The sequence below is a fragment of the Barbus barbus genome (assembly GCF_936440315.1).
Source record: "Barbus barbus genome assembly, chromosome: 9".
Classification (NCBI taxonomy): Eukaryota; Metazoa; Chordata; class Actinopteri; order Cypriniformes; family Cyprinidae; genus Barbus; species Barbus barbus.
The window spans coordinates 25,478,828-25,492,402 of NC_136737.1; the positions used below are offsets into that span (position 1 = coordinate 25,478,828).

The window sequence follows — 13,575 nt, forward strand, 5'->3', positions numbered from 1 at the left end:
CATGTTGCTAGCATGATTTATTGAGTTGTTACAATTAGCATGTTGTCAGCATTTTTATCATGTTGCTAGCATGGTTTAACGCATGCGGCCCGTCACGAATCCAAATGCGGCCCACCATGCTGAATGTTTCAGTCTATGTGCTGAGCAATGTACTAAACAAATATAAGCTATAATGTTTTTATGTAAAATAATTGAGTTTTTCCTATATTATTTTCAGACATGAGTAGATCTATGTACTCAAGTAATTAATGTTACGCATGTTACGAACACTTACAAGCGCACACTTTGACAGAGTTCAATTCAAACAGTCATCAGCAGCCATTAGTTCTGTAAAATTGAGCATCAGAATGGACAAATTTGTTAAGGGAGAAAAAGAAATGTGGAAAATGCCAGCAAAGGAACGCATTCAAACAGTCGCAGCATCAGCAGTGAAGAGAGTGCTGGACTTTCGGTATCAACTTTCGGTTTGCCCCGCAACTCACTTGAAGATTTTCAGGTACAAAGAAACACCCATAGGCTACTACGCAGCAATCATCCTTAATTACAGAAATGTGGCAAAACATCTCTTGAGAGAACATCAGATTATTAAATTCAAAAATGCTTCCCATATTTGGATCAACATAGGCTACATTTGTGAACGCACACTTTGTGCAATATCGCGCGTCAAGTCACGCTTCCATGCGCGTCTTACAGATTGCAATTTACAATCGCAACTTCATTGTGCTGTTACTCCTTTCGAGCAGAATTTCACAAAATTGGTCAGCTCCCGACATCATCAGTGTCTTATTAATGGTGAGTAGAATTACATATTTATTTATTTCAATAAATGTAATCGTTTAGATATCATAATATTTAGGCTATAAATAATAATATTAATCTGGTTGGTTTGTATTGATGACGTAATATGTAAATGACATGCGCGCGGCCCGTGAGACTTGCACTTGGACCATAGTGCGGCCCGGTGGGAAAAAGGGTTGAGAACCACTGGTTTAACATGTTGTTAGTATGTTTTAGCATGATTAACACGTTGTTAGCATGATTAGCATGTTGCTAATTATGTATCTAGCATGTTGCTAACACGATGTTAGCATGTTTTAACATGATTATATGTTGTTAGCATGTTGCTTATTGTTTCTAGCATGATTAGCATGTTTATAACATGTTGCTAGCCTTGCTGCTAATTGCGAATTGTTTGTAGCATGATGCTGGCTTGTTTCTAACATAATTAGCATGCTGCTAGCATTTTCTTAAATTATACTCCATTTACCTCACTGCTTGTGTGTTTTTTTTTTTCTTTGCTGCTAGTATAAATGGTGTGGCGGGGCTGTAGCAGCACACTGACAGTTGTATCCTTCCACATGAGTGAAGATCATTTACCGTTAAGATGACAGGCTGACCAAACGCTTAAGCGACTGCGACAGAACAGTGTTTCAAAACATGATGTGTTACAGAACAAACTTAAGCTAGTGTATCTTTCATAAACTATCATGGGCAATGTGAGAGTTCATGAGAACAGCAGCAACTTCTCGACAAAATGATTGAGTCAGGTTAGCAGTATGCATTAAGTACAGACTATTCTGTGTTATGTAGAAACATAAGACATAGACAGACATAAATGTTTCTGAAACCTATTTCTGGAGAGTTTATTGATTGATTGATTATTGATTGATTAACTTTATTAATCCCAAAGGGAAATTCACATGTCAGATCACAAAAAATAAATAAAAAGCTCGTTTCAAGCATCATAATACACTCTACACTATATTATAAATACAATTTAAAATAATCCATCAGTCATCTAATATGACATCGATTATATAAGCTAATGGCTGTTGTTAAAAATGACCTTTTATATTGTTATTTATGGCATCGGGGCTGAATTAATCTTGAGCTAAAAGTGCTCACACAGGCTTGAACTGTTTCATGAAGAGGATGACAATCTTGTTTCATTATACTGACCAGTTTATCAGTCATTCGATCCTGTGCAATCACATCAATAGTGGGCAACACGCAACCCACAACAGAACCTGCCTTTTTATCAGCTTATTGAGTTGATTCTTCTCCTTCTCTAGCAAGCGCCCTAAGACCATTCATTTCACACCAGTCTACAAAACTCTTTAAAAGCTCCCTGTATTCACTCTCATCATGCTCCTTTATACAGCCAACAATTGCAGAATCATCTGAAAATCTCTGAAGATGACAGTTTTTAGAGTTGTACTGAAAATCTTAGATACTGTAATGAGTGACTGATGTACAGAACAGCTCATGAAACATCTAAGAAGCAGGAAGCACTTTCCCATATTCTGAGGAGAGAAGCAAGTAATGTCATAAAAGATGGTATTGCTTAGCATAATCGCTGTTGGTCATTTTAACTCGGAGCTTCAAGACATTCAGCTAATTTATGCATGACTAAGCCCTAAAGCACTCAAAATATGCACATATTTGGGTGAGGTTGCTTGTACAGTATGTTCTGTGACAGGTTTCAGTGGAAATGGATGCTTTGAGGATTTTCGTAACATGGCACAACACTTCACTGTCACTCTGCACTACCAGAAAAAAACCTCTTCTTCCCAATCCCACAGATTTCTGTCCGTACAGCCGAGGGTGCAGATCAATCACAAGTCTCCCAGTGACCATCTCCTGACCGGGTACCGCATATTAAAAGCGGTTGCCGATGGGGAAACCTGTCAGTCAATGTGAAGGCAAACTTAGCATGGCCCATCCGCTTCAGACAGAAAACTGAGAGATCATTGAAAACTGACCTCAACTGAGAGATCATTGCAAGACCTGAAACAGGCTCTAAACATTATTTATTCTATTAGAATTTCCACCAGTGTGGACAATTTTGAGCTAAATTAGCTGTAGTTTTTTGAGTGATCAACGTTTAGCTCTCTAACCTTCTATAGATGAACATAACTTTTATAACTATGTCAGATTTTTTTTTTTTTTCTTTGATCGGACAAACATTCTCCATAATATAGCCTAACAGGGTGGAACTTTAAGAGTGTGACAAGCAGGAGAACATTTCAAAAACTTAAAAAAAAGTTTGGAGTGAGAGTTGACACTTGCCTCCATTTGTACAGTTGAATTCCAGGGGAAAAAATAAACAATATCCCTTCCTGAAAATGATATCAGTGGAATTGTAGTCTATTTTGGAAGGCGAGGGAGTACATACTAACAGGGTGGAAGATGACTTGAGGGGACACGGTAAATGAAGAAAATAAAAAAAAAATATATATATAGTTTCACATGATTTATATGTATGATTAGATGAAGTTTAGCCTAGTCCATAACATAATTTAAAAATATTTTGAGGTTTTTATAATTTCATGGTTTATATTTCTAGTGTAAGTTGATTACTTTGCACTGAGGACATGATGCAAACTGAACGCATGTATCAATAAAAAGTAAGTTAGTTTTATTTATAGAGCACATTTAAATGCAGCATTACACTGACCAAAGTGCTGAACACAACCAATAAAACAAATACTAAAATAGAATACAATTAAAATAACAACAATAATAATAAAATAACATTAACAACAAAAACTGTACACACTGAATTAATATCCCGGAAATGCGAGAGAATAAAAATGTGTCTTAAGTCTGGACTTGAAAGTAAATAGAGAAGAAGCACACCTAATGTCAGGTGGCAACTGATTCCACAAACGTGGAGCGGCGACTGCAAAGGCTCTGTCTCCTTTTGATTTAAGGCGTGACCGAGGAACATGTAATAAAGATTTATTTGCCGACCTAAGGGACTTGGGCATTGAATGCAAATTAATTAGTTCCGAAATATAAGATGGGGCATGTCCATTAAGAGCTTTGAAAACAATAAGTAAAATTTTAAACTGAATTCTAAAAAAAAAACAGGAAGCCAGTGAAGAGACGCTAAAACTGGCGAAATATGGTCATGTTTTTTGGTGCCGGTTAACAGTCTGGCCGCCGCGTTCTGAACCATCTGCAGCCGTGACAATGAAGTTGTGGAAGACCAACATATAACGAGTTACAATAATCCAGGCGTGATGTAATAAAAGCATGAATGACTATTTCCAGATCTTGAAAAGAAAGCAATGATTTAAGTCTGGAGATGATCCTCAGCTGATAATAACTGTTCTTAACAACTGAGCTAATTTGTTTCTCAAGACAAAGCTCAGAATCAAAGATAACACCCAGATTTTTGACCTGAGACTTAATATATGGCGTGAGGTTTTCTAAGTTCCCAGCAACAGAATTTCTTGTTTTAGAGGGACCAAAGAAAATCACCTCAGTTTTATCATTGTTGAGTTGCAGGAAGTTATTTGACATCCAGCATTTAATATTCTCAAGACAGTCAATGAGAGACTGCACAGAATCACAAGATTTTAAAGGAAGATACAGCTGAGAATCATCGGCATACAAATGAAAAGAGATTTTATATTTCCTTATGATATTACCAAGTGGAAGCATATACAAATTAAAGAGCAATGGTCCTAAAATGGACCCCTGAGGGACTCCACAGAAAAGAGAGGCAGATGATGAAATAAACTGGCCAACAGACACTGAAAATGACCTAGATTTGAGATATGACTTGAACCAGCAAAGTGCTGTACCCTTTATGCCCACCCAATGTTCAAGGTGTGACAGAAGGATATTATGATCTACTGTATCAAAAGCGGCACTCAGATCCAATAAAACCAAAACTGCATTATCTCCAGAATCAGCTGACAGTAACAAATCATTCAACACTTTTAACAAAGCTGTTTCAGTGCTGTGGTGGGTAGTATAACCTAAATCATATTTTTAATGTCTATTATCTCTGTTTAAGTGATAAAGTAGACCTATTATGTATAATTTAAGCAATTTCTTATAAATATGTGACTATTTTAGAGAAAATATGAGTAAGTAAATCATAGCGACAGATAAGTCACTGTATAACATGAATGACCCATATATATATATATATATATATATATATATATATATATATATATATATATATATATATATATATATATATATATAAAAGTGGTGGGCCGTCAGGGATCAGAATCACTGACTTAGTTTTAATATATTTTTCCTTGAATGTGTATTAAATTATAGCTAACAGTCTATTCTCTTCATTTCATAGCTTTTCTCTTGGTTGTGCTGCTTCCAGTAGCGTATATTTATATTATCCAATCCTTATCCAATCATATTTCAGCAATTGTGTTGCTAGGGTCAAATAAATCTGCCTAAAGCCTTTAGAATCAGCAGTGCAGGCTTCTGTAACTTAACATTAACGGCAATGAAATCGTTGCTTTAACCAATCAGATTTCAATTTGGCAGCTCCAGGGCCATCTAGCAGGCTTACAATAACCTCAACATTTTCTCGTCCTTTGATTGGATGCTCAGAGCACACTAGTCAAAGCTAGCAAACAGCATCACTTTAAATATTTTTGTTTTCACAATGTTATTACTGGTTCTCACCGTATATGCTGTGTACAGTGCATTCTGAAAAATATTCGCCCTCTGTAAATCTAAATACTAAAGTACTGAATGACCGCGGCAAAAAACAACCAGACACCTACTCGGCAACGGCACTGAATAAGACTCATGATTGTGAAAATTAAAAACTACTAGCGTATGGTAGGCTAAGTTTCATTTTTGACTTTTATTGCTTTAGGCGTTGTATTCTGATGTTATTTGCAAGATATAAAGCCATGTTTAAGTTTCCGTAAGAATATCTCAGTTTCCGAGTCGAGCTGTATGAACCGATCTTTTTTCCCTAACCCTAACCGCTGGCAGAGGTGGACCGGTGGGGAGACTCGGCGTGCAGATGAGAGTCATAGGGGTACGTTAAAACAGGTATACGCTTTTCTTCATCATCTTGTATGAGTTTAATTATTTTAATGTTACTTGCTCGCTTTCCTGGTAAGGCTGTGCTTACAAGTATTTTCCTCCCGCAGCGCGCGGGCAGATCGGCGGGGAGACTCGTGAAGACGAAAAGCATTAAGAATTCATTAAATTGTTAGGTCAACTTTAAAACACATGTAATCGCCTTATTTGTTTTATACCAATGTTCTCTGTAAGGTATAAATATGTTTCAGTTAATAAATGTCAGTTATAACATCGGGTTGAGTATATTTGTGTCATTTTGTCAGGTTAATGCTTCAGCTAGGGATGATGCGTTACGCAGGTGTGGAAACTTCATGAATTGTGTTAATTGGGTTTCTAGCTATGCAATGCCCTATTACACTGCATTTCTGTGTACTAATTAAGGTTTCTATAGCCGTGGCATCATTATATATACATACATATACCCATTTTTAATGAGCTGAACTCAAAGATCTAAGACTTTTCTATGTACACAAAAGTCCTATTTCTCTCAAATATTGTTCACAAATCTGTCTAAATCTGTGTTAGTGAGCACTTCTCCTTTGCCGAGATAATCCATCCTCCTCACACAGGTGTGGCATATCAAGATACTGATTAGACAGCATGATTATTGCACAGGTGTGCCTTAGGCTGGGCACAATAAAAGGCCACTCTAAAATGTGCTGTTTTATCACACAGCACAATGCCACAGATCTCGCAAGTTTTGAGGGAGCATGGAATTGGCATGCTGACTGCAGTAATGTCCACCAGAGCTGTTGCCCGTGAATTGAATGTTCATTTCTCTACCATAAGCCGTCTCCAAAGGCGTTTCAGAGAATTTGGCAGTACATCCAACCGGCCTCACAACCGCAGACCACATGTAACCACACCAGCCCAGGACCTCCACATCCAGCATCTTCACCTCCAAGATCGTCTGAGACCAGCCACCCGGATAGGTGCTGCAACAATCGGTTGGCATAACCAAAGAATTTCTGAGGTGTTCTCTTCACAGATGAATCCTGGTTTTCACTGTACACGGCAGATGGCAGATGGCAGACAGTGTGTATGGTGTCGTGTGGGTGAGCGGTTTGCTGATGTCAATCTTGTGGATCGAGTGGCCCATGGTGGAGGTGGGGTTATGGTATGGGCAAGCATATGTTATGGAAAAAGAACACAGGTGCATTTTATTGATGGCATTTTGAATGCACAGAGATACCGTGACAACATCCTGAGGCCCATTGTTGTGCCATTCATCCACGACCATCACCTCATGTTGCAGCATGATAATGCACGGCCCCATGTTGCAAGGATCTGTACACAATTCCTGGAAGCTGAAAACATCCCAGTTCTTGCATGGCCAGCATACTCACCGGACATGTCACCCATTGAGCATGTTTGGGATGCTCTGGATCGGCGTATAAGACAGTGTGTTCCAATTCCTGCCAATATCCAGCAACTTCGCACAGCCATTGAAGAGTGGACAACCTGATCAACTCTATGCGAAGGACATGTGTTGCACTGCATGAGGAAAATGGTGGTCACACCAGATACTGACTGGTTTTCGGACACCCCTCCCCCCTAATACAGTAAAACTGCACATTTTAGAGTGGCCTTTTATTGTGGCCAGCCTAAGGCACACCTGTACAATAATCATGCTGTCTAATCAGCATCTTGATATGCCACACCTGTGAGGTGGATGGATTATCTCGACAAAGGAGAAGTGCTCACTAACACAGATTTAGAATGATATGTGAACAATATTTGAGAGAAATATGCCTTTTGTGTACATAGAAAAGTCTTAGATCTTTGAGGTCAGCTCATGAAAAATGGGGGCAAAAACAAAAGTGTTGCGTTTATAATTTTGTTCAGTGTAAATTACAAATATAATACCATTGTTATATTAATTTTAAAAATTATTATAAAATGAACAAACAAAGACTGTCAGTTATAAACACCCAAACCCAGCCAAAATTACCAAGCACACAAGACAATATTACTATACTGCTAAAAGCACATCCGCAGTGATGTGAAAATGACAAAGTGCATCTGCCAGACCTGCCACAGCCAAACTGCGAACAGCAAATTCAGAAAACACTGTTCACTAATTAGTCAAATACATTTATCGCCTGCGTTGGCTTCTGATAAGAGTGGAGGCTTTGGTCTGAGTCCCAGATATATTGAGATCTTAATTGATACAGTTGCTGTTACAATCATTTCAACAAGCATTTCCAACGTGACTGGCTGCTTGTTGTCTTGTCCACGTTTTCCTAACTGGAGCCGTGGAGCGTGAATCTCTGCTATCAGCTGAGCCGCAGCCTCACGATGCTCTGTCTTCGCTTCGTTACGCAACCCAAATCAGTCTGAATTAGTCATCCTTGATTCAACCGGCCACCAAATTAGCATCGATTTTTTGAGCTGCATTACAAGTGCTGTCAGAATCCTGGAAGCCTTATTACAAGCTTTCATGTCTTTGAATTGGAGATGATTGAGAAAGAAAAGGTGTTTGAGGAAACACGTGACGGTTTAAAAATAGTCCTCAGAGGAAAATGCAAAAACAAGCTGCTTTCTCTGATGTGAGGAGTGCTGGAAAAACAGTATCTAACAATCCTTAAAACTAGTTTTTTTAAATTGTTATTATTTTTTTTTTTTTTAGAAAAAATATATTAAAACTTATTTTCAAAGACTACACTGTATTTTTAAATTACAATAATTTTTCTTACCCCACTTGTTTTGCTCTTGTTTTGAGCATAAACCTCACTCATTTTTGTGAGATGTAAACATAATAGGACAACTGTCACAGATCTGCCAGGCTCTGCCACCACACAATCACAGCGATCACTCTCACCTGTGTTCTGATTACACTCACCTGCTCCTCGTCACGCTCCTCGTCACCGCTCCCCATAAAGACACACACCGCCAAACACTTGATGTCCGGTCTCGGTCTTTCAAAGTTGGACTGCTAAACTACCACAGCCTTAGGAAACGTTGACATTCAGTATACTTACCTATTAACCTGCATTCTGTACTTCTAGGATACCTGCTCCGTCTGCTCCTTGAATCCCGAGTGTCTGCTCCGAGTCAGCGGTGTGTGTCGCCTCAGGTTTCCAGTGATCCCTGCTCCTCCTGTGAAGGACAAGTTAAGATTAACTCTGAGAACTCTCAAGTGGTTTCACTTACCTGCCATCACGCTCCTTTCTCACCTGTTGGTCAAATAAACTTACCTTTGTACCTTCTCTCTGCCTCCAGTCCTTCTTACGTAACAGAAGACCGGACCTACACCGAATAATGGACTGCATCTACCAATCTCCCGAGGATGAATTGCTCCAGATAGCTCAGGACGGCCGCCCCATTGAAGATTATGTAGAGGATTTCCTCTGGCTCTCCCACTACGTACCGTGGACGGATGGGACATTTAAGATCTTCTGGGGTGGTCTGGATAACTACCTGTTTCTCCGAACGCCACCTGCCACTACCCCGGGCTCCCTACAACAATACCTGGATTATGTACTTCACCTCGCGGGTTCATCTTTTACTGTAGAGGAGGTTCCTGCAGTCCAGCCATCGCCCGCGGCGATGAAGATTCCGCCGCCCGCAACATGCGAATCCGCCCTTCCAGAGCGCCCAGAGAAACTGCGCTTCCCGAGCGCCCCAGAGAATTTGTGCTTCCCGAAACCCGAGAATCCAGTTCTCAAGTCACGGCCAGGAGTGCCGATCCCGAATCCAGTTCCCAGACCACGGCCAGGAGTGCCGATCCCGAACCCCGAGAATCCAGTTCTCAAGCCACGGCCAGGAGTGCCGATCCCGAATCCCGAGAATCCAGTTCTCAAGTCACGGACAGGAGTGCCGATCCCGAGAATCCAGTTCTCAAGCCACGGCCAGGAGTGCCGATCCTGAATCCAGTTCCCAGACTACGGCCAGGAGTGCCGATCACGAACCCCGAGAATCCAGTTCTCAAGTCACGGACAGGAATGCCGATCCCGAATCCAGTTCCCAGACTACGGCCAGAAGTGCCGATCCCGAACCCCGAGAATCCAGTTTTCAAGCCACGGCCAGGATTGCCGATCCCGAACCTCGAGAATCCAGTTCTCAGACCACGGCCAGGAGTGCCGATCCCGAACCCCGAGAATTCAGTTCTCAAGCCACGGCCAGAAGTGCCGGTCCTGAATCCCGAGAATTCAGCTCTCAGTTCATGGCCAGGAGTGCTGGTCCCGAACCCCGAGAGTCCAATTCTCAAGCCACGGCTAGGAGTGCCGGTCTCGAATCCCGAGAATCCAGTTCTCACTTCCTAGGCCAGAAGTGTCGTTACCGATCCCCGGGAGTCCGTGCTGCCGGAGCGTCTGCGCTTCCAGAGCACCCTCTTAGGTCTCCACTGGACCGGTCCAGCTCCGCTCCTCCAGAGCGCCCCACAGAGCCCGCTCCTCCAGAGCGTCTCACAGGGAACTTCCCCAATACATTTTTTTTTTTTTGGGGGGGGGGGGCTATATAGCCACGGCCTGTGTGGCCGGACCAGAGGCCAAGGCCACAGAGCTCCCTGATCCGCCAGGGCCATCCAAGCTCCCTGATCCGCCTTGCCATCCAAGCTCCCTGATCCGCCAGGGCCATCCAAGCTCCCTGATCCGCCAGGGCCATCCAAGCTAGCTCCCTGATCCGCCAGGGCCATCCAAGCTCTCTGATCCGCCATGGCCTCCCGAGTCTCCAGTCCCGCCATGGCCTCCCGAGTCTTCAGTCCCGCCATGGTCTCCCAAACCTCCTGATCCGCCATGGCCTCCCGAGTCCCTGGATCCAGCCTGTGTCCCTGCCCTGCATCGGTCTTCAGGACGTTCCGTCCCCGATGCAGTTATTACGGTGCGGGACACACCTTCCGGGAGGGGGAGCTAATGTCACAGATCTGCCAGGCTCTGCCACCACACAATCACAGCGATCACGCTCACCTGTGTTCTGATTACACTCACCTGCTCCTCATCACTGCTCCCCATAAAGACACACCACCAAACACTCGATGTCCGGTCTCGTTCTTTCAAAGTTGGACTGCTAAACTACCACAGCCTTAGGAAACTTTGACATTCAGTATACTTGCCTATTGAACTGCATTCTGTACTTCTAGGATGTCTGCTCCTTGAATCCCGAGTGTCTGCTCCGAGTCAGCGGTGTGTGTCGCCTCAGGTTTCCCGTGATCCCCGCTCTTCCTGTGAAGGACAAGTTACAAGTTCAAACTCCGAAGATTAACTCTGAGAACTCTCAAGTGGTTTCACTTACCTGCCATCATGCTCCTTTCTCACCTGTTGGTCAAATAAACTTACCTTTTGTACCTTCTCTCTGCCTCCAGTCCTTCTTGCGTAACAACAGACAGCAAACATTAAACTATATTAAGAATATAAAGCCATATATTCCCTGATAAGTAAAGCATCATATGCAGTTTAAGGTATATTACAGTTGCTCCAATACAACTGTTAAACAAATACATAAGATATTCATGTTATCATTTATTTTATTAATATTATTTTACCTGCCCATAAGTCTTTGATTTTACATTGTGGCAGAAAAAATAACATTAATGAGCTAAAATGAGTTTTAATAAATACATAATGAACGTGAAAAAAAAAATGCTGTGTCATCTTTGTGTTAAGCAGTAGATGGTTGGTCAAAATGGCAGTAAGCAATGACGAATGATATGAACCAATGCTGTTAAAATCTTTGTGGTTACGTCATGTCTGACATCCCTAAAACCTCCAGGCTCACAGAGAAAAATGAGAGAGAGAGAGAGAGCTCTATTGTCATGTCGTACACTAATGCTTGGTAATCCTCAGTACAGGCTTACATAAAGTTCTCAAATTGTGTGATTGATAAATTTGTTCTGATCATTTCTCAACCATGCAATCATTCACAGTCATGCAATTCACAAATCATTTCTGCCTGTGTTTCATAAATTGTTTGTGAACTTTTTAAAGTAGAATATCAAAGATTTGCTGCATAAATTCACAATAATTAAGTTTTATGAATTGTTCGTAAACTTTCTTGCATAAACTATCAAACATGGGCTTCATAAATTTGCAACAATTGAGTTTTATGAATTTTCGTAAAACTTTCCTGCATTATGTATCAAACATGCCCTTCATAAATTCGCAATAATTGAGTTTTATAAATTATTCGTAAACTTTCTTGAGTAAACTATCGCATATGCTCGTCATAAATTCACAATAATTGAGTTGTATAAGTTATTAGTAAACTTTCTTGTGTAAACTATCAAACTTGTGCTTCATGAGTTCACAACAATTGAGTTTTGGTAAAACTTTCCTGCATAAACTATCAAACATGCCCTTCATAAATTCGCAATAATTGAGTTTTATAAATTATTCGTAAACTTTCTTGAGTAAACTATTGAATGTGCTCTGCGTAAATTTGCAATAATTGAGTTTTATAAATTGTTCGTAAACTTTCTTCCGTAAGCTATCAAACATGCACTCAAATTCATAATACTTGAGTTTCATGAATCGCTCACAACCATGTGATGCATAAATTAGTTGTACTAGTTTTTCATTATTGTATGTAATTCTTATGTGAACTATTGAGCATTCATAAATTTATTTATGAATTCATTGCTTGTTTCGTGAATCATTCACAACCATGCAATACATAAATTGTCAAATATGTGATTCATAAATTTGTTCTGCACATTTCATGAACCATTTTTAACCATTCGTATGTGGATTATACAATTTATGAAACATTTGATAAATTTGTTCTGCTTTTCTTTAATAAACCATTTGTACGTAAATTACCTATTATACTGTTACTAGCAGCCTGTTCAGAGAGAGAGAGAGAAAAAAAAAAACACATTCTTGCATTCAGTCTGCGCTACATTTTTAAATGGCTCCTCTATGTTCCCATGTGCCAGGTGTTCATTTCCTTCAAAACTACATAATAATGAAATATTGTACAAAGTGCACTCAAACTGTCTACTAGACTGAGAGAAGACAGTTCCATCACTGGAACCATTATAATTCAGTCTCTTGGGTGATATTTGCTGTTGTAGCCAGGGCCGTCCTTTGGGCGGTGCAACTGGTGTGGTCGCACCGGGCCCCGCGCTTTGAAGGGCGCAAGCGGACCAATGGACACCTGCCCCCCAGAATGCAATCGCGAATCGGACCGAGGGGGCCTCTCTCCCTACCTCGCACCAGGCTCCACGGCAGCTAAGGACAGCCCTGGTTGTAGCACAGGCAAGCGGCATCTCCTGCCCACAGCGAAGTATAGTAGAGGAGGAAGAGGAGGAGGAACTCACCACATACAGCTGTTTCCACAGGACAGACCACTCCTGCAGCGTAGAGGTGACCTCTGTGATGATAGGGTCTTCCAGTGGGACCACCATCTCATATTGCCTGAACAGAAACAACAAATATTGACCACAGGTTAGTGTAACCGCCCTCCAACAAGTAGTTACAAATGAACACTATCTATCTATCTATCTATCTATCTATCTATCTATCTATCTATCTATCTATCTATCTATCTATCTATCTATCTATCTATCTATATTCAAAGGTAGTTAGTAGTAAGGAATGATTAATATATTTAAATAACAATAATAAAAACAACACTTTATGCATATTATTATCATTATTATTAAGTAGCAAATTAGAATCACTAAAATTAATGCATATATTTTGAGACAAAGGTCTTTTTAATGATTTTCCGTTTTTTTAAGATAATTAAAGCAACAGTTCTTAAATAACGAAAGAATAT

At 40.6% G+C, this 13,575-nt stretch overlaps 1 protein-coding gene across 1 annotated transcript in view; it reads right to left on the reverse strand.

Annotated features, from left to right (window-relative positions):
• Positions 1–13,575, reverse strand: part of LOC306875218 (dedicator of cytokinesis protein 3-like) — a gene marked incomplete at its 3' end in the record, with an annotated part of 249,864 nt that overhangs the window by 132,851 nt on the left and 103,438 nt on the right. Inside the window, exon 5 of the mRNA XM_079425684.1 lies at positions 13,115–13,211. Within this exon, the coding sequence (XP_079281810.1) occupies positions 13,115–13,211 (97 nt within the window). The remainder of the gene's footprint in view (positions 1–13,114; positions 13,212–13,575) is intronic.